We start from the raw sequence: 22,758 nt of genomic DNA, 5'->3' as shown, positions 1-22,758 counted from the left end.
GTGGATTCTTCCTGTCACCTGATCCTTATTAGCTAGCGTCATGTATAAAACTCAGCCTTAGACGTCAAATAAGTTAACTGTTTCGTAGGGTCATATGGATGCTATGGTCATGCGTTACCCTATGGTTACATGTCAGCCTTAGACATTTCTATCACGAGAAAGTGTGGGCTGCAACTCTGCAGATCCATGAGTCAGAGGCCACGTGGCTCCTACCATCATGTGGCTCTTACGATCAATAGAGGAAGCCCTTACAGTCCCGTGATCACAGCTGCTACCCAATCACTGTCGTCCACATATAGTCTATGGTTACATACCACGCTATGATCACGCAAGACTCAGCACTCAGCCCCCGTGCGGATTAAAGGTTGCGGTACACTGAATACTTCCGCATTGTGCTCGCTGAGACGAACGGCACTGGAAGTCAGGTAGGGCTCCACAGCTGTGGGTTACATGGACCCTGCAGTCTTATGACCCGCTATGGTCATGTATGCTTTCTGCCCTTTAAATCGTGTGACCTCTCATGAGCTATAGCTAGGGATAGCTTTCTGAGGAGGCAAACCTGCAGATTTAGAAAAATTGTAGAACTGTCATCCGGGCCCTGGCTCAGGGAAATTTCAGTGAGACTCTGGTTCAGATCTCAATCTTTCCGCGGATTTACATCCTCCTGCGGGTTTACATCCTTCCGCGGATTTACAGCCTTCCGCGGATTTACATCCTTCCGGGGTGTTCCACGGCTTTGTATCCTGCCGCGGTGAGCAGTAATCCGATAGGAGGACGGGAGTCCTTAACTACAAGTTGTCCCAGAAATGGCGGCGTGAGAAGGCGCAGCAGGAGAGGACAGTGCAGGAGAGGGTACGGGAGGAATTAACAGATTTCTCTCAGTTATCAGGCTTTGGAAACCAGGTGAGACTACCCATCTCTTGTCATTCCCCACCCCCACACCGAAGCCGTGCTCTTGCTTATCGCCCTGCGATATTCACAGTCTGTGCCTTGCGATGGCTTCCTCTGCATTCCTCTCACCATGTGTGTTAAAGACAACAGAGATGTCCTAGATGCCAATTAGTGTAGACGATTCCAAATCTGATTTTAATTTCGGTCTCCTATTTACTTCTATAGAGAGAGAGTGAAGGAGAGAGATTTTATTAAAAAGAATTTGATTCGAATTTTCAATGAAAGTGTGAAAGTAGCTATCATGTGAAGATCCAGAATTTATTTTTTTATATTTACTTGGCTGCACAGTAGTTTTTTTTTTTTTTTAGCGCATGTGGGGAGGGATGCGATAATCCCTTTGTGCTTGGGATCTGTAAATGGCTTGAGCTAGTCCAACCAGACACTATTAGCTTTTGATTTTCTAACCATTGCTTCTTAGACTCCATGAAAATTCCCTCCTTTCTTCATGTGGAAAACGATAGTGAATTTATTTGGGGGAAACATATTAAGTAAAGTTATAAGCGATACTCGCATTTCATAAAACTCATGTTGATGGTACTCAATGAGTAAAGTTCCACAAATAAGGGACTGTCTTTACATTATGGGTAATTTAAATATTGTTTGATAAATGGTTAAAGACTACTGTCAGTTGCACTGCTTTAATTATATTATATCCACTGTATGTTTCTCTCATTTCAGCACTTCCACGTTCGTTCTACAAGATACTATGTCGGAGAGACAGCGACAACAAAAATGTGTCCTTCCACTAAAGAAATATGGGACATACAGAAACAAAGGTAAAAGGATTTCCATCCTGTAGTATTTTTTAAAGATAATGTGCTAATATGCAACTTGAATCTCAAAGAGAGGAGTAGTGTCTTAATTCATTCAGGCTGCTATAACAGCACACTATGGAACGGGTGGCTTATAAACAGCAGATTTATTTTTCACAACTTTGGAGGCTGAGAAGTCCAAAATTGAGGCTCAGTGTCTTGTGGGAGCTCACTTCCTGGTTCATAAACAGCTCTTTTCTTGATGTGTCCTTACATGGCGGAAAGGCCAGCAGAGCTCTCTGGGGTCTCTTTTATAATGGCACGAATTGCCTTTATGAGGGCACCTCCCTCGTCACCTAATCACCTCCCAAAGGCCTCACCACCAAATACCATCACGTTGGAGATTAGGTTGAAACATAAACATTCAGTCTATCGCAGGTAGTTTCCTCGATTTATACGGGAATGGAACATTTCTCCCCAGACCATTTGAGGTACCAGTGTTCTTCGGAAAACGTAAGGTACCCTGTTCAAACTAATTCTCTTCTAAAACATTAGTGTCTTGTACCTATGTTTACTAAGAACGATGTAATGTATGTTCACTAATATTTATAGCCTATGGTTCTTATTAAGAAACTACGTAATGTTCTTTAACTCATTTTATCTTGTTGTGTTAGTCTCTGTCTCTCTTGTTTAACCTTTCCACTTTCATTAGGAAGGCTTATCTATAGCAACAAATAAAGTACCCCGCTCTCGAGAGCAAGATACGACTTACCTGTAAAAATTATTCCAATTTTCTACACTTTTAAAAAAGCCAGCTTATTAGTTAATAACTATAGCTGCCATTTCTGAGTTTCTATTTGATGTGAAGCATCGTGACAACCTCATCGTATGAATTGTTTCATTTTCAGAAAAAATCCTGAGAGGGTTTAATTTACAAATGAGATATATGAGACAGGAAAGGCTGGGCTATTCTGTGGTAATAGAAGGCCCCCAGATGTCAGTGGCTTATTCTTCACTTGTACTACATGTGCATGACAGGTGCGCGTCCATCACAAGGTGATGGATGTTGGGGGTCTGAGCAATTCTTATTGGATGACTCGGAGACCCAAACTGACAGCATCCATCATCTAGGAAATTGTCAGTCACTGTGCCTGAGGGGACGAGGGCCCCAGAGGGACTCGAGCCAACAGCCATGTGTTCTTGCCCAGAAATAAGACGTGTCACTCACAAACCATTGAACTAGTCATGTACACAACCACACCCAAATAAAGGCGGTCAGAAAGTGCAGTCCTATCAGGTGCCCAGAATGGGGGAGAAATGGAAACACTTGGCACACAGCACTACTGACTACCGCATGATAGAATCTGAAGCTCAGAGAGATTGAGCATTCCCTAAAATCACATAGGCAGTAAGTGACAGACCACATTCCAGACAGGTATTATATGATTTCAAGGTCCATGCTCTTTCTACTGCTGCTTCTTTCTACATTGTACGTTATCCACGTAAATGAAGCTCATATACACTTATAATAGAAATTCCTTTACTTCAGTGCTGCCATCCCATCTCCCTCAATCATCTGATATTCCAACAACGGAACTGAGTAGACGTGATAGACTTGATTTAAATCTCCATCATTTCCCATGGGTCCTTTCCAAGTAAATAAACGTATTGTATATTTGGATATCCATACTATTCAAGGATAAACATTATAAGAGAAAACCAGATGGTAGATGAAGAGACCTTCCATTTGTCTTATACTTCATAAAAATCATCTCATGCCTTTCTATATTGTCAAGGAAAAATAACAAAAGTAATGAAAGAGATATGAAAGAGTTGAATAAAAGTGCTTTCAAAATATAAGAAAATGAACAAACCTCTGGCAAGATGGGTCAAGAAAATTAGAAGGCACGGATAAGAAACTTCGGGATGGGAAAGATGTCGAGCTTGCACTTATAGTAAAGATGTAAAAGATAAGAAAATATTATGGAAAAGATGCTGATAATTTGAAAATTTATATTGAATGGACAAATTCTAGTAAAAATGTAATCTTTTTATATTAAAGAAATAAAAGTACAAATATTAAATGTATTCTTGACAGTGCACGAGAATTACCAGTCAATTACCAGTCAATCTTAATTAGTTCTAAAAATGCAAAAAAATTTAAAATAAGATAACAGCAAACTAAATCTAGCAATGATAAAACAGATAATACAGGATGACAAAGCTGTGTTTCTCCAAACTTGCAATGTTGGTTTAACATTAGAGATCCATAATGTAATTTCACACGTGAATAAGATAAAGGAGTAAGAAAAGGATGATTATCACAACGATTCCAGGAAAAAAGGTGTACAATAAAATTCAACAACCAATCAAGATTATACAACAACAACGATAATTCTCGGCTAACTGGAATCGAAAGATATTTTCTTAAGCTGATAATGGGTATTTAAAAAAAAACCACGACAACAAACACCATACGTAATAGTAAAACATTGAAAGCATTTCATTGTAAATCAGAAGAGGCAAGGATGACTCATAATCGCTTCTGCTCAAGGTCTAAACTGAGTCTCCTAGGCATTGCGGTAAGGCAAAATAAGTGAACAAATACATACATACATAAATGAATAATTGTATAAACATGAAAAGAGACAAAAGTGTAAGTATGATTGTCTTTATATAAAATGCAAGAGAATCTACAGAAATAATATCTATTAACAAGTTTTTTGGCTGTAAGACTGATACACACAAAATGATTGCAACGAATAGAAAATAACACTTTCACTGTGAATATACCGTTTATAATAGCAAAAAAATATATTTTGGTTCTGTGAAATGGACTATGAATTGGCTTACTTGGCAAGTCATGTGACACTCGTAAACACTCGTGTGCTTTCCTGTACTATAGAGATTGAAAAGTTAAACAAGAATGGAGACCTATGTGAGTGTGCGTGTGCATGTACTAGATAGAGCCCCTTGCATCTAGAGTCCCAAACAGATCTCCGCGTATCAAACATATGCATCACAGTGAGCCTTGGAGGTGGAACTAAGTAACGTGGGGGGCCACGTGCAGGGTCAGTTATGTAAGATGGGAGAGGTCTCCGCACCGTAGCAGAGTTTCTAGAATTCAGTGTCTGTCACACATGTCAAGTAGCTGGCAGGCAGCAGTGGTGTTTTCTGCTATCATAGCCCCATAGTGTGAATGGGTTTGCCCTGGCTGTGCAGCATCCAAAACCACTTTTCTGGCCTTCACAGAGTTCTTGTGTGCTATGTAATATATTTTATTAAAGATGTCCTATTTTTATGAAATAGCTAGGATGGATTGTGGCACAGGCAAGTGGGAACCCTGATTAACAGAGTACTTAACACCAAAAAATGGATGCGAGCAAAGGGCCCCGAAGGAAACGAGGATCTGAGATCCACCAGACCTAGCTGGATCTGAAGATAGTAAGGATCCAATTGACATTAGAGCATGAAACGTTGGTATGACAAGGCACGCCATGGTAAAACAGTCACAAAAGATACCACCTGTGGTCACTTGAATTGGAATGCCTTTAACGTCAGTATGTGGGTGGACCAAGCAGTTGCTGTTAGGGACTCCTTTCACCCACAATGTTGAGAAGCATAGCGACGAGAAGGACATCTTCGTCTTTGAAGAGTTCTGAAGTGGCTGACTTGTGTAGGCCACAGATGAGATGGGAGATCTGGCACTGACATGGTCACTCTCATTTCAGTGGGGATGTTGGGATCTTGGAGTCATAGGCCAAGTAGAAGCACTTAACCTTCCGGGTCAAGGTGAGTGCTGTTTACCTGAATAGGCAGCAAGGATGGAAGGGTAGTCACATTGGTGTGACCTACAGCAAACCTTGAATGTGGCTAATTGATGAACAGATCCCTTGGATCTTGAAATATTTGAACATCTTAAAAAGTTGCATTTGATCAGTATAAAAAATAAAATATAAATAGTTATTTGTAATAAAATATAAGTACATAAAATATGTATAAATGAAACTCTAGATCTGGTGACCTGAGCCAACTCGATAGTGAATGGTTGTCCCTTACTCACTTTCCACCCCTGACCCAGAACACCATGAACGAATGAACTGCTGAGGAAAAGATCCTACAATGAAGTCACAAGTAACTACAGTAAATCTTCTTTCTGTGATTTGCCAAAAGAGCTGTCAGCTATTGCCAGAGTTACTGTGCGTCTCATTTTAGGACACTTCCTCTAAGCCAGAGGTCAACAGACTTCTTCTGGAAAGATCCAGATTCACAAATACTTGAGGCTTCGTGGACCACTTGGTCTCTGTTGTAACTATTCATCTCAAGTATTATAGAATGAAAGCTGCAATAGATAACAGTATGACGGTGTTGCAGTCAGACTTTATCTATGGATGCCAACATGTGAGTTTCAAGTAATTTTCACGTGTCAAGAAATATTATTATTTTGATTTTTCAGCAACTCGAATTTTTAGAAACCATTCTTACTTTGCAGGCCCCACTACGACAAGCCACAGGCAAGGTTTGGCCCATGGGCCATAGTTGGCCAACCCCTGCTCTAAGCTAATGGAATCACTAGCACCCCAGAACAACACTGAGTAGAGAATCATCCAAATAAGATGACAGCCATTCCTAGGAAGTTCTGGCTAGCATGAACCATTTCAAAAGAGTGGTTTTCAACCTTGGGTGCACAGTGCAGTCACACGGAGAGTTTGAAAATGTGGTCACCTGGGTCTGACCCCAATTCTACTTTAATCGCTGTGGGTGCAGCCTGCTGCTAGTAATTATTTCAATCTCGCCAAGTGTCTCTAGCATATAAACACGTTTGAGGACTAATCGTACAGGGTGCAAACATTTTACAATACTTAATTTGAAAATTCTATACTTCTGGTTTTGGAATAATATTTTTTCTATGATAAATATGTATATTATTCTCTAATTATAAATACAAGCTATACGGGGAGCATGAAAGTATAATTTTCATGTAAGAAAGAATAAACTCTTTAAAATAGAGAAAAGAAATGGGAAAGCATAGTGATAAAGCAGGGGCCACCAGTGGTAGGTCCAGGGATGAACGTAAGCCACTGGTGATGCCAGAGCAAGGTGCAGATTAAAGGCAAGAACCCAGGAGCCCGGGGCTGACTAGGCAATGAAGTCTCATCTGCAAGAGACAGTCACAACCCAGTGTAAGCATGGAAGGACAGAACAAACTCAGCAAATCAAATGATTTGCATTGAGGTAATAGAAAAATAGGGAAGGCCAGAAAAGGTCTTAAGATAGTACTTCCCTGGAGAAATAAAGGGGTGATAAAGGAAGAGATTATATCAATTATAAAATAGAAGACTATTCAAGAAAGATGGCTGATTTAACACAAAGATCTACTTTTACTTCCTCCTGAAACCTCATTAAAACATTACCAGAGGTAAACAGATTCATCAAATGGGATATTACTCAGCAATAAAAATGGCAGAAACATGGATGGACCTCCCTCAAAAACATTACACTGACTTAAAAAGCCAGGCACGACGGCACATAGGATGAATGACTCCATCTGTATGAAATTCTGGAGCAGGCAAAACTAATATACAGTGACAGAAAGCAGATCATGGGTTACATGGAGCTAGGAGATGAAAAGATAAATTGGGAACCTTTTGGAGTGTGGTATATGCTTTGCATCTTGATCAAGGTAGTGGTTAGCCCTAATCCCTGATGTTTACATATAAGCAATTTGGGATCAAGCGAAGTTGGGTGAATCATCCAGGTGGATCTGATTATCAATAATGAATTGTTTCTATTGTGCTAGGTAACGAGTCAATAGGAATAGTGCTTTAACCCGCCAAACCTCTCTCCCCCAGCACTTTATTCAAGTAAAACATGGGCACGAAAGTATAAATACTCTGCATTCTCATGTGTTACTTTTTCGTGACTTCTTCATGTTATATTTACACACCTAATCATAACATGACTATTTCCTTCTGAGCAACCATACAGTAATGTGTTTTTAGAAATTCAGTAAAAAAACACATAACATAAAATTTACCATCATAACCATTTTTAAGTGTTCAGTACCGTTAAGTATATTCACATTGTTGGGAAACCTTTTGCAAATCTGAAACTCTGTACATTAAGCAGCAACTCTCCACTGCCCCTTCTCCCCCAGTCCCTCATAACCACCATTCTACTGTCTGTTTCTATGAGTCTGACTACTTTAGGTACTTCATATAAGTGGAAACATACAGTATTTGTCTTATCATGTCTGGTTTATTTCACTTGGCAAAATGTTATTACGGTTCATCCATGTTGTAGCATGTGACGGGATTTCCTTCATGTTTTTAAGGCCGAATAATACTACATTGTATGTACATATCATAATTTGTTTATACATTCATCCATGGATGGACATTTTTAGTGGCTTCCATCTCTTGTGTATTGGGAATTGTGCTGCTATGAACATAGGCGTACACATATCTCTTTTTGACACTCTACTTGCAATTCTTATGTCTATATACCCAGAAGGGGTATTTCTGGGTCCTATGGTATGTCGATTTCAATTTTCTGAGGAATCTCCATACTGTTTTTCATAGAGGCTGCGCTATGTTTTGTTCCACCAACAATGCACTACAGTTCCAATTTCTTCATATCCTTGCCAACACTTGTTTTTGTAGTAGTCATCCTAATGGTGTTAGGTGATATCGCGTTATTTTTATTTGTACTTCTCTGTTGATTAGTGATGGTTGTTTCCATTCCTAGTTTGTGTGTGTGTGTGTGTGTGTGTGTTTATCATTGCTATGGAGGAGTGTTGAATGGTGGCAAATGTTAATAGCTGACACCAGAACCTTCTCCCATACACTCATCTGTATATTAACTCAATGCTCACAATTACCTCGTGAGGTACAAACTAATACTATCCTCAAGTTAAGGGGGAAATAATTGTGTGAGTCACCATGGGGTCAAAGTTACTTGCTCTGGACCATAGAATTTACCATTAGTAGTCAAACCTTTATATAACAATCTGACCTCAAATGCTGTGCCCATAACCAATACTGTGGGACTCTGTGTTAGGGCTGAATTGATCACTGGGATGGGACTCACTCAAAGTCTGGTGGGCAGTGTGATGGATGTGGTGTCTGCGACTAAGATCCCCTGAACTGCAGCCTTCTGTCGAAGAGACCCATCATCGCATGTCGTCCCCCTGTACTGTCTCTGCTTTCTCAGACAAGATGTGTGTCGCCGGGATGAATTCAGTACGTCATAGGCCTTTTCCACTGGTGTTTTATTCTCTTCTCAGTGCCCACCCTCATCGTACTTACCCATACATCCATCCCTTGGCCTTTTCACTCCGTATGTCAGGTCCTCATATCACTTCTTTCCCATCTATCCTTGATCCCAAAGACAATCATTTCTACCCTTTTTGTGACTATATCAGACACACTCTGGCCCCATCATCCTTCTCTGTTAAAGAGCCTGTAAAGCAAAGCCACATAATTATAGGTATACATTCAGGCAGAGAGTAATTTGATGGATATGTCCAAATAGTGAAGTGTCTGGGTCAAAGTGGAAGGTGACTTTAGAATGGCTAAGCATATTGTAGGGAATTAGGCTCTCATGCACTGTTAGTGGAGAAGTATATTGGTGGAAATACCATTAAACATCCGTAGGAAACGGTGTCTTATATTGTAAAACATTCACGTGCTAAAAGGAACTCTCGTACACTGTTGGTGGGATTGTACATTGGTGTGTCCACTATAAGAAGCAATATGGAGGGTCCTCAGAAAATTAAGAATAGGCCTGCCATGTGATCCAGCAATTCCTCACTTGGGTATTTATCTGAAGAATATGAAAACACTAATTTGAAAAGATATACGCACCCCTATGTTCATTGCAGCATTATTTATAATAACAAAAATGTGAAAACAACCTAAGTGTCCATCAGTGGATGAATGATGAAAGAAGTTGTGGTATAGCTATACAATGGGATACTATTCAGCCATAAAAAGATGAAATATTGCCATTTGCGACAACAGGGATGGACCTTGAGAGTATCATGCTAAGTAAGTCTGACGGAAAAGGACAGAAACCATATGATTTCACTCATTTGTGGAATACAAAACAAAACAGAAACAAGTGAACAAACAATACAAAACAAAAATGACTCATAGACACGGTCAACACTTTGGTGGTTACCCGAGGGGAAGTGGGATGAAGGGAGGGCAAAATGGGTAGAGGGGGTCAGATGTATTGTGATGGATTAAAACTAGGCTTTTGGTAGACGGCATGCTATAGAAATATGGATTTTGAATGACAATGTTGTCTACCTGAAACCTATATAAAGTTATTAATCAATGTTTCCTCAATAAAAATTATAACAATAAAATATTCATGTGCTATTTCTGGGAAGCTTTAGAGCAGGGACTCAACTCCTGGACCTGCCCAGAAACCCAAGCCATGCTCCACTTGGTAATTTGGCCTCCATCAATGGAATACTCTTTATAGAGAATTCTATTTAAATTTTTAAAAAGTAATTCAAATATTACCACACCAATATGTAAAACAAAAAAACAAAAAAAAAAACAAAAAAAAAGCATATTAAGGAAAAGGACCAAAATTGAGCCATATGTAGTATATCATACACGAAAACAAAATACAGTAAGATCCAGTTTTGTGTGGCAATGCATTTACCAACATGATTTGGAATGTATGTATCTATAAACTAATTATAAAAATGTGTAACAGAAACTATTAGCACACACCCATGCTCACATACACGTTCCCCTTCCTCTGAGACACAGGCCATACATACTGTCTGTCTCAAAGCTGAGCACCCACAGTCATATCTGTAGACCAAAACTTTCTTCCTACACACAGACCAGAGTTCCAGGGAGATACGTCTGTTGGATACAAGGAAGGTTTCTTCTCATTTCTGTAACCACTGTTTATAAAAGCTTCTTTTCCTGACATCGGAAAAGCTGTAATTTTAGCGTTAGTCAACAGGAGGGACTTTACTCTCTTTCCAACTGCACACCAATGAAAAAATATTCATCACAGTAGTTTTACAGAGTATGTCATGAAATGATTCTGCAGCCTAAATTTGTCTGGAATAACTAGAGGAGGGTAGAAATGTATAAGATGTATGTATGCTCTAAAGTGGTTTTGCTGATGATCCCAAATCTACAATACATACATTCATTTAACACATATTAATTAGGCCTCTGTTATATGCCAGACATTGCCAACTCAAAGTGAACCCTAATCTGAAATCTATAATCCAGTTTTTCCATCTAGCCTAAGACAGATTTCTCCACTTGGTCAAAGACACCCGGGCCCGCCCAAGCAGGAGGGACTAGCTCCTTAGAACAAAATATCTCCTGTCTTCTCACTAATCTGTTCTTGAGACCTGAAAGCTTATCATCGAAAGAGAACCGCTGCAGGAGCTGGAGAATAACTTAGGACGTGAATACAGACCAATAGGCAAGGACACACTTCTACCACTTACTTGGCTGAGAAATCATGAAAATTGTAATTAACACCTACCTGTGAGCCCAATATTCATGACCTGAAAAGGGACCATGAATACACTCTTCCATGGGGCATCCGTAAGGAGGTCAAAGAAATCTAGTGAGTCTGCCCAACACAGAGCAAATTTCGGTTGCTGCTGGGCAAGTATGGGTTTACTTCTCACTCCATTCCTTCCCTACCATAGCAGGGATGCCGTGCCATGTACTCAGTGGCATAGCAACGATGTAGGCAGAATTCCAAAATGACACAGGAAATAACCATATGAACACACATGGTATCTTAAAGGATACTCATGATGACTTTTTCTTTCTGGGAGGATCAGCTAAAACCTGCTGGAGCTTGAGTGGGAACTTAGCAGCCAGGGCGAGAGGCACTAGCAGCTTTATAATACTGTTGTCATCTTTGATTCTGGAAGTATGGGTGTGAGACAGGAATCACACTGAGATGTGAATGTTGAGTTAGTGTGTGTGGTACCCCTGCGGCTTTTATCACATGCCCACTCTCCTGTGAAATTCCCCCAAACAATGCCATGCTTGAGATCACGTTTGTCTGTATCGCCTTGAGGAGGGAGGGCTCTGGCCTTGTTTATGCACCCAACCTACTTAGTTGGTCATTCTGGGGATTGCTGTAGCTGTTAGCTGGCTCACTTTTACACTTTCCCTCGGTGACGTTATTTTTGAAGTAATGTCGATTCTCGAAAATGACTGGCTCATGCTATACACCATACATATACCCTGAACCATTACTCCTCCCTTTAGTATTTGATTTTTTTACTTTTATTGATGGATTTTCATGAAAACGCGTTGATTTCCTGCTGTTAGTGTTGTTTCATAGGATCATGAACTCATGTTTTTTTTAAACCATTGTTATATTGTTCTGAGCAGAGGAGTGGAATGATTTGACTTACGCTCCACTGCTGGGTTGAAAAACAGATGGTGAGCAGGCAAGGATGAAAGCAGAGGGACTAGTTGGAAGGCAGCATAATCCAGGAGATGCATGTCAGTGTCTCGGCCAAGGCAGTAGATGCCAAAGGTTGTGAGTTGCAGGATTGTCCTGAGAGTGGGCCACACAGTGACAGCAACGACACCCCAGAGGAGTTAACATGAGCCTTGGTTGTCATCGGTACACCATGGAGTAATCGGCAGTGAATGGAGTTTTACTCATAAGTGGTTCTGAGTCAACACAGAGTAATTATTGTGCAAGATGTAAAACATACAAGCCTAGAAAACCTTGGGTATTAAAACCAAACAGAAGCTGGTTTCTAACAGTCTAATTCCCATGATCCTCCCTCTCCCCAAACTGCTAGTGTTGTTGTCTGCTAGTACACTGTTTCAGTTGAATGTGGTAAAAATAAAACACCTTTAGTGGATCCAGATATGGGAGGCAGAACTGAGACTATCTTATTCCTGTAGATGCCAGAAAGCTTCCAAATCTTTCCATACATACATTGGTGAGGGGGAGGTTGTGTACAGCAATACAAGTCCTAGGAGTGGATACAGGGTGCGATACAACCAAGACACTTTATAAGCACACCTGTGGCTACAATGTCCAATAAAGTAGATGTCAGAGCAAAGAAAAATAAGAGACAAAGAGAAGCAATACATAACAATAAAAGGGTCAATCCACCAGAGAGACATAAAGATCCTAAGTGTGTACACACCAAACAACAGAGCCTGAAAGTACATGAAGCAAAAACTGCTGGAGCTGAAAGGAGAAATAGCCAAGGCCATAATAAGAGTTGAGGCCTGCAACACCCCCTCTCATCAAGACATAGAATTACTAGAGGGAAGATCAACATGGATTTGAGATCTGTTTAGCACAATAAACTAATGGGATCTACCTGACGAATAGAACTCTCCACCCAATGGCAGCAGACTACAATGTTTTTCAAGTGTCTGTGTCACACTCACCAAGATAGACCATCTTCTGGGCCTTGAAACAACTGGAATCAAATTAGGAATCAATTTAACTTTAGGTGGTGAACACACAATGTATATTTACATGTGACATATCGAATTGTACACTTGAAACCTATATGGTTTTATTAACCAATGTCACCCCAATAAATTTAATAAAATAAATAAGTAAGAAAGTAAGAAAGAAAGTAAGTAAGTAAGTAGAAAAGCAAGAAAGAAAGAGAAAAGACCCTGTAGAGACTTGGAAATGGTAGTTGATGCATCATTCCAGTTCTTCATTCAGACCGTTGTTATAGGAGAGTTGATGTTAGACCGAGTTGTCTCCTGAGCTGAAAAGCATTTCAGACTGGGCAAAGAGAAATCTCACGCTGGAATCTCACACTGGATAATTCAGAGTATTGTTGAGAGCAAGGCTGGAGGGAGGGAGAGAGTTTCGGTGGCTGTTACCCCTGTTCTACCTGACCTTAAAGCTTGTACTGCGCTGGCAAGGGAAGCACAGCTTGCTGAGTATTAGTGGAATAAGTTTGGTGGCTGACTGGGTTTGGGAAGCATAACAGAGTTTGCCTCCCAGGTACTGTTGTAGTTGTTAGGGAGGCCTGAGAGAGCCAAGATTCTGATGCCTTCCTGGTGTATGGCTTGTGTCCAGTCTATCGCATAGATGCATACACCTCTGTGCTTTATAAATTGTGCTCATTTTTAAAAGATTCAACACAGATTCCTCCTCCTCCTCCTCTTCCTCCTCCTCCTCTTCCTCCTCTTTTTCCTCTTCCTCCTCACCCAGCATGAGCTCTCTGATGATGGCCACCTGTCAGTAACCCTCTCCTACCTAGACGGGTGCAGATTTTCCTTTTGGGATTTGTGTGATTTGTCCCTAAGTGAGATTGGCATTTTGCTTGCCCTACCGTGGTGTTAGCCTAAGTTGTGGTACATAGTAAGTGGGCCACAGATGTGCCTTCAAACTTGTATTTTTGTTCCCCTTTTCAGAAGACAATAATCATGGTAGCTCACCTCAAAGAAGCAAGAGAGGTTGGGATTCTTTCCAAGGTAATTTTGACAAGAGGAACCCTCGTTACGAATGTGGTGGATACGAGCCTCAGCCTTACCACCTCCAGGAGGATGATGGAAATGAAGGGTTGAGAGCTGTCCAGGAGGAGCCCCGAGTAAGACAGTAAGTGACCAGGCAGCCTGGTTTTCATGTAGCGGCCCCCAAGAGTATGCAACTCTTTCACTCTCCGTGGTCTTCTGTCATTGGAAAATTGAAGGCTCCTCAAAGTGAAATCATGGTCGAGCAGTCCTAAGTGAATCCTGGTGTTGGAGAGGCAAGGGCACATAGAAGACTACTTAACATTAATGGCCTTTCTTCTATTTACTTCCATCCCTATATACATCTTTGAAGCACTCCCTATACAGTCAGATGTAGCAAGAGGAGAGTGGAATGGAACAATGAAGGCCGTATCCAGATTACTGTTTGGAGAGATACAAAACCTCTTGAGGGAGCAGTGGGAGAGGATACACAAAATGAAACCTTGGGGAACTGGTTCAAGATCACAGTGAGTATTCTGAAAACATAGAATGTCCAGGAGAGAAAGGTCAGGTGGAGTCATGTCATTCTCTTGACGAGATGCTAGGTACGTTGCTTGGGACAGTGTGTAATCTTTCCTTTTTATTACTAGGACTTAATATTCTTGTTTATCTGAAGGCAAATTCAGAAAAACAATATAAAGGAGACAGGCTGACTATAGGGAGAATGGAAGAGACTGTCTGTCTAAAGGCAAAGGTGGAACTACTGTCAAAAGATGGAGCAACTCCACTCTGGATTGCATCAGATTGGCTCAATCCGAATGCAGAAGATGAGGGGCCAAGTCTCTGGAGACTTTGTCAGGGGCAAGTAGTGTGTGCACTAGGTAGGATGTCCTGGAAATTTATAAAAGGAAGATCACATCCAACACATGGAGTTGACTATTTGTATGAGAGCTTTGAATGGAGAGTTAAGGGATTAAGGAACTCCGTATTTGGCAAAAACATAAGAAGTCATGACTCCAGTCCCTGTTTTAGAAAGCCTTTAGAGTCCAGTAGGAGGTCAGAAAAGAACACTGTTGGATCTGTTCTCTGGCCTTATTTCCATGTTGTTCCCCCTCTCTCCCTCCCTTTCTTTTCACTCTTAGGTTCCTGATGGGATAAAGTATGACAAGACATGGCTAATTAATTCAATCCAGAGCCTTTGCAGTGTCCCCTTCACTCCAGTGGATGTAAGGCAGGATGTTGAAGTCAGATGAGGGGACACGGGGAAGCAGAAGAGACCTGGCTCAGCAGCAGCCATTGCTCTCTGACACTAATGTTGTTTCAATTCCTGTAGTTCCACTACGTTAAAAAACGGGCCCTGTTCTTTGTCCAGGATATTAGCACCGCCTCTGCATTGATGGATGTCAGCTACAAGATTTGTGACCGGGAGAACCGAAAGGTGTGTGTCAAGGGCATTACCTGTACCTAGTCCCAGGGCAGGAGGACAGCCCAGGGGCTGGTCGTTGTCTTTGGAACTATAATTACTGTCCATAACCCACCTTTTCTTCCTGAAGATACCTATCTTTGTCAATACTTCTGCTGTACCCTATTCTGTGCGGGATAAGTTGGAGCCAGAAGAAATGGAGCAGTTAAAGGTAATGCACACTGAAGGCACATATGTGTACCTCGGCCCGTTTGCCTTTCTCCAGCCCTCGATTTCCCTGTCACCACCACAGGCTCTGAGTGGCATTTCCATTTTCCTCTGCAGCTGACCATAAGCAAACGGTATAATATCTCCCAGAAAGCTCTTGACCTCCAAATGCTCCGCTTTGACCCAGGTATGGCTGACAGCAGTAAGTCTGTGGCCAGTGAGGGCAGAGTAGTCTGCCTGGGAGGGAGACTTAGGGATTTAACGCAGGAGGGGTCGTGCTGGCCCTGGACCCCTCTCAGCTCTCTGATTTCCTCCTTTTGGCTTCTTGAAGACTTGGTGGGCCTTAACATAGATATAATCCTGAATCGAAGAAACTGCATGACAGCTACCCTGCAAATCATCGAAAAGAACTTCCCTGAGGTGAGACCTTAGGCCCAATGCTGGTGTTATGGTAGGGGGTGGAACAGATGGAATAGACGGGATATTTGTCTGCAAGGCCCTGACTAGTAACTGTCATTCTAATTCTTCCCCCAAAGCTGTTATCTTTGAACTTATGCAACAATAAACTTTACCGGCTGGATGGCCTGTCTGACCTTATACAGATGGCTCCCACAGTCAAGAACTTGAACCTCTCCAGAAATGAGGTGAGAAGATGGAGAGAGATCAAAGTTAAGTTGAGAGTGGGGGTAGGTGCTTATTAGAGTGATGACAGTGGGCAGCTAAAGGTACTTGAGGGGGAGGGTGGAAGATGGGTTGCAGGAGCTTGGATGTGCCTCTTTTCTTCTGTCTTTTTCAACTTCATCCCTATATTTCTCAGCTGAACTCTACCTGGGAGTTGAGCAAGATGAAAGGGCTGAAGCTTTAAGAGCTGTGGTTGGAAGGGAACCCCTTTGTGGCACCTTCCCAGACCAGTCCACCTATATATGGTGAGTGCGAAACCCCTTCACCCTTTCTGGGGACCTTTGCACCCTGGGAGCCTGAACTACCTGTAACAGTGCCCCTCTGCAGAAGGTGGCAGCCTTGTTTTTCTGGTAGTACCTCAGGCTTTGCTTTTTCTTTTCTGTGTTCCTCACTTGTGCCTACAGGTGTCCTCTCCTTCTTTTGACCTACTCACCTGTTCCCTTGGCCTGGGGTCTGTTTCCTGACTTTATACCTAGATTTTGCTACCATGCACACCCAAGAATGTGCTCCAGGAAGCAAAGCTCCCCGCTCCTCACCAGGACCAAGAGTGACCAGCCTTGAGGCAGATCCTGCTGATCTGGACTGAGAAACGTCCTCTAGCCCATGGCCCCATGCTAAGACAGGCCTTCTTGCTCATATAGTTTTCTTAATCTTTTTGGGGAGGAGTCTTGTTTTCTGTGCTCCTGAATGGTCTCCTATCTAATCCAAAGCTAATATGGGAACTTTGCCACCCCATGCTGAGCGCTGAGACTCCAGGTGTTTATCATCATGACATTTATTCCTTTACCCAAATGAAGGATCTGGGACCTCTTTAAAAGAAACCAGGGATCCCTGAGTCAAGAGGCCAGAAGTAAGCTACTGCCAGTGAGCAGAGGACCTCCCAAAGCAGCAATGGAAGGCAGAGGGCAGAGGGGGTTGAGGAGACAGAAGGACAGGCCTTTCAGGGCACTGACCCTCCCTCCCTCCACACATCACATCTTCCTGCCTGGTCTTTCAGAGGGTCTCTGGGTAGCCCAACATGGGTGTGATTCCTCAGGAAAAGAACCAACTAAGACAGGCACAGGTGCACAGGAGCTATGAGGAGAGAAGGCAGTGATCATAGGAGGGGGCCACAGACCCTCAACCTCATGCTGAGTTGGGGCCAGACCCTTTACTCCTTCTGGGGAAGGTCTCCTGTCCCTGTGGCTGCTGTTTCTCATGCCCCATTCAAACTGAGCTCCAACAGGTGACAAAGGCTCGACCCACATTCAATGGACCCACAGCCCAACACATGCATGTTTTCTCTTCTTATCTTGGGACCCAAGGCTGGCCAGGGATAAAGAAAGGGCTGCAGCAGGAGAGCCATATCCCTTCTTTTCTCTTCTTCCCTGACTCTAACTTCCATGATAGAGCTTCTTTCCCTTTCCTTTATTTTGCTTTCTATTTCTCCTTTTTTTCTATTACTGTCTTCCCCATCTCCCTTCCTATCTTCAATCCTTTTCTGTCTTCATCTCCCTTCTTTTCCCTCCCTGCCTTCTGAGCTCCACTCAATCACCTTCCTGCCCCACTATCCCAGGCCATCCTTGGGAGTCGTCATGGTCCTGGCAGAATGCTTGACCCCCAGTGAGGAAAACAGAGCCCTGGGCTCCCACCACAGTCCCTATTTTCTCCAGAGCCTTCAGTGGGGACTTGGAGAAAGGAATGGAGGCAAGAAGGGATCAGAAACCCTGGACTCTGGGCTCCAAATGCTGCTTCTTGTGCACTGGAGAAGGGAGACAGGGCAGCTTATGTGGGAGCTACCCAGGAGGATAAAGAGAGAGAAGGGGGGATAAGATGAGGGAGGGAGGGAGTGAAAAGGAATGAGGGAGGGAGAAAGAGAGAAAGTAAGGTAACATGAATGTGAATGTGTGGAGAGAGGTGCAGTGACTGTACCTTTCAGACATTCCATATGGCAGATGCTCAGTGCTCAGCAGGGAAGCGGACCCAGAACCTTTGAAATCAGAGGCTGAGGTGGGAAAAGAGGGCTACTGGGTGGGCAGAACACACTGATCTCTGTTTATATCAGTAATAGATATTTTAACTAAATGGAAGCAGACTATCAACCACTCCTTTCTATTTTTGGATTTGGACAGTGCCATCAGGAATTTATTCCCCAAGTTGTTATGCCTGGTAAGTGCCTTCATTCATAATTGTCTCATACTAACATTGATGACCTTCCCATCTGGCCTCAAGCCCTTTGGATCTTGCCTCAATTATGTTTGCTTCAGAACTATATACATTTTAGGGGACATGGACTCCTCAAAAAGGCATTAATATACTCTCCTACACACACATGCATACATAGTCACACACACACAAACACACACACAAACACATACACAAAAATTACATAACAGTAGAGACTCCCCCGACCTCATGATAAAGATGCCCTGTAATCTTGCCAATAGAATTTACAGGGCCCTTTTATACCTGACCTCTGACCCCCACCATCTCCCGTGCCCATACTTCACCTGATCATCTAGAGCCATCTCCCTGGTCTGCACTGATGACTTCCTCTTCTCTGTTGCAGGATGGCCAGGTATTACCTCCACCAATTATCATTGACATTGACAAACCTTACTTAATAAATCCCTGTAAGGTGAGGAAGAAAGATCAACAACATTGAGGATATTGTAAAGGAGGCTTTATCACCCATGTAGTCTCAAATGTCCTTTGATTCCAGGAAAGCCACAAAACATCTGAGATGCTGAAGAGTCTAGTCATGCGATTCCTGCAGCAGTAAGTACCACTGAGAACACCAGGAATGGGGAGACCGGGCCATCCCAGCACAGGTCTGCTTACAGGGACTTCCAAATTCCATTTGATATCCAGACCATAGAGATTGACCGTTTTCATTGTTTCCCCACAGATATTACTTGATTTATGACTCTGGAGACCGACAGGGTCTCCTAGGTGCTTATCATGACAAAGCCTGTTTCTCCCTGACCATACCCTTCAACCCTGAGGACCCATCCCCGTGAGTATCACAGTTCAGCTTCTGCTCCTGAGCCCTGTGGCTCCCCAGCAGAAACTGGCCAGTTCCTGAAAACAGGCACACTGGCTTGACCACCACATCTTGTTTCTTTTGCTCCTAGAAGCAGCTTGTGTGAGTACTTCAAGGATAACAGGAATATGAAGAACCTCAAGGACCCCTGTGCGTGTGTGATGGGGAAAATTGAGCAGAGAAATGGAGTGTGAAGGGATTAGTCATAGGGCCCAGAGCGTGGCTGCCCTGACCCTCGCTTTTCTTTTCCCACAGACCTGCGGGTTCAGCTCCTGAAACATACAAAACATGACATTGTGTGCTCCCTCTGCGTGTTGCCCAAAACTCAGCATGACCTCAACTCCTTCGTGGTGGACATGTGGTTCCAGACGGTGAGCATCTGCTTCCTCCCTCAGCAGGCCCAGAAAGACGCAGGTGGGTAGGAGGTATAGGTGATGACTCTGTGCCTGGGCTCTTCCCTTTCAGGAAAGGTTGCTCTTCTTCTTTGTCAATGGGGTGTTCAAGGAAGGTGAGTATGTGTAGAGTCCCTTCCCCAATTACCTCACTGTTCACTCCCAGAACTCTCCTAGCTTCCCAAATTCCTTTTCCTTTCTTGCTATTCCCTCTTTCTCCTTCTGCCTTTCTTCTTTCCCCAAACTATTGTGGTCTGACCTGCATCCATGATGGCATAGCTTGGATATTAGGGACATGCACTGTGGAGTTTGATGGCTGTCATCCCAGATCCTTGCTCTGAGAACTTGGGCCCATTGCCTAATCTCTCATTTTCCTCATTTTCAAACTGGAGCGAATAATACCTACCTCTTGGGTAGCTGGAACAATGAATCAAGCAAACATGTGAAATGGTTATCTTAGGGCCCAGGGCATGGTAGGGTGCCTTGTCAGTGGGAGCAGATTGCCCCTATTGTCACCCTCCCCATTCCCAACACTCTGACTCCTAATGTACAGTTGTCCCCTTGAGCATGAGTATTGAATTGGACCCTGACTGGGGAACGCTGTGTGAGTTTGTGAAGTGTGTGTGACTCTAAGGTAGTATTGTTGTTTATTGTTGAAGTGGAAGGAAAGTCTCAGGGTTCCGTGCGTGCCTTCTCTCGGACCTTCATCGCTACACCTGCGAGCAGTTCCAAGTGAGTCCTCTGCTGTTGGTGAGAATACCCAGCCCAACCTGGGAGCATGGGTGTGGGAATGTGGTGGTGCAGGTCCTTAGGGTTTCCTAAGTGTTGTGGAAAGCCAACAGATAGATCCAGGGAGCAGTCCAGCCCAAGGGTTGAGAGCATAGCGGGCTCTGGAGGTAGAGCACTGGGTTCTCTTCCTGACCCCAACACTCACTAGAAATATACTGTAGTGAAGTCACATCATCTCTCTGTGACAATGTCTTCCTCTGAAAATGGGATTAGAATGTCTTCTTTATTGGGCTGTTTTAAAGAGTAAATGCTTTGGGGTTAAACTTACAAATCTAGTGAGGCTGGTAGACAATCTCTCTAAGGTTGATCTCTGTGGGAGGGGCAGAGCTACCTGCCAGGGAATCTGGAGGAGGGGGTCTGGGGCAAGCACATTTATAAATAGAAGGAATCTGGTTACTGAGTGGCAAAGGCAGCTGGATCATTGTTGGGAGTGTGGGATTGTCCTTCCATCAGTTTTCTGAGATCCTATTTTTCTACAGTCTATGTGTTGTGAATGATGAGCTGTTTATGAGGGATGCCACCCTCAAGGAGACTCAGAGTTCATTCTCTGTCCATGCGCCCACAACCACCTCAATCTTTGGGCCCACTCTTTCCCAAGAGCAGCGGAAAATGGTGCAGGCTTTCTCCATTCAGTCTGGGATGAATCTCCAGTGGTCTCAGAAGTGAGTGATGAATGTACATGGGGATAAGAGGGAGCTGGGAGATGCAGAGGAGTAAATAGTGGGAACTTGCAGGTAATTATTTAAAATTATTATTTCATACAAAAGTTCACATGTGAAAAATCCCCTAATTGTATACTAATACATTTAAATATATTATAAAACCCGCCTTTTCCATCATACATATTGTTTTGAAACTTCTTTTGTTTATTAATTATTAGCACCAGCATAGTTTCACCTCAGTATATATTAAACTACCTTGTTTCTGCCAAGATCTGTATATTAAACAACTGAATCCCAGTAAGACATAGCTATTATTGATAGAAATTTGCCTTGTCAGTACTTTTTCAGCATTAAATGCTGTGCCACCTGCTTATTCTAGTACATACATCTTGCTAAATTAGAAGGCTTCTTTCTGTAGCATAGATTTAGCAGTGACATTGTGCAGTAAGAGTGTTTCCAGTTTGGTCCCAAGTGAAGTCATCTGTCCTCCCCCACCATAGGTGCTTTCAGTACAATGACTAGATTATATCTGCACTACAAAACTCTTTACTCACCAAAAAGTGGAGTCTGAGAATTCAGAGATAAAAGAAAATGGATCCCTAGACTTTCTGGAAGGTTAAGTGGACAGAAATCAGATGGCCTAGGGGTGAAACTCAGGGCTCCTGGCTCCACTGTATCTCCAATTCTCTCTCTTGACTTTCTCTAGCTGAAGGGCAAGATCACAGAGGAGGCCTTCGAACAAAGCCTGGTTAAGGAGCCTTTAGGTGTTCTTAATTCATCCTCCTATTTGTTATACCTCCTCCAACCTGAGGCCACATCCATGACTTAGGTTGGAGCCTGACTGACAAGGAAGACAGAGTTTACTATGAAGCCTGCCAGTTCTGTTTTTTCGCACTCATTCTCCTTGTTTATTTGCATATTAAAGAGTGACATTGCACATTGTATTTTGTGTCTTGGATTATTTATTCCTTGCCCCCAAACCATGAGCCAATGGGGCCAGGACCAGAAGCTTCCACCTGCCTCTTCATCCATGGTAGCCTCTAGCATTTGTATCAGGCCTTCACAGTGCTTGAAAATTATAATGCGGACTCCATTACTGGACTACTTCAAAATCCAAGCTTTGTTCCCTGTATTCTGATAACCTTCCCTCTACAAATTCACAGTATCTCACAAACAGTAACATTCACTTCTATAAACTTAACATCTTTATTAAGAATAGTGCCATATTTATTGTAGTATTTATGTATGTCTTAATCATTTAACTAGTCTAAAACCGTGCTAGGAGTTTGGAGAAACATGGAGGAGTGAGAGATGTCCCCCAGATCTCTCCCCTTGAAATAACAATGAGCTAAAGATCTAAAACAACAACAACAAAAAAACACTCAAACTGCACAATAGCACATCTGAGCGTAGGATCTGCACATAAG

General features: G+C 42.7%; 1 protein-coding gene across 1 annotated transcript; it reads left to right on the top strand.

The window, feature by feature from the left end:
* The first annotated feature begins 357 nt into the window (after positions 1-357).
* On the top strand, positions 358-21,335 carry LOC107506262 (nuclear RNA export factor 2-like). Its single transcript, XM_036226727.1, is given in 21 exon segments — positions 358-425; positions 1,630-1,727; positions 14,117-14,300; positions 14,529-14,682; positions 15,298-15,381; positions 15,489-15,593; positions 15,709-15,789; positions 15,903-15,972; positions 16,117-16,205; positions 16,322-16,429; positions 16,603-16,672; positions 16,675-16,711; positions 18,578-18,614; positions 19,015-19,083; positions 19,168-19,223; positions 19,354-19,461; positions 19,580-19,638; positions 19,744-19,859; positions 19,954-19,996; positions 20,540-20,612; positions 21,149-21,335. Coding segments are annotated over 20 exon segments (1,800 nt in total). The 5' UTR covers positions 358-425; positions 1,630-1,657.
* Positions 21,336-22,758: the final 1,423 nt, after the last annotated feature.

The sequence above is a fragment of the Rousettus aegyptiacus genome, unplaced genomic scaffold (assembly GCF_014176215.1).
Source record: "Rousettus aegyptiacus isolate mRouAeg1 unplaced genomic scaffold, mRouAeg1.p scaffold_m13_p_9, whole genome shotgun sequence".
NCBI lineage: Eukaryota > Metazoa > Chordata > Mammalia > Chiroptera > Pteropodidae > Rousettus > Rousettus aegyptiacus.
Note: the sequence above shows the minus strand (reverse complement) of the source record. Positions and strands in the feature narration are given on the sequence as shown.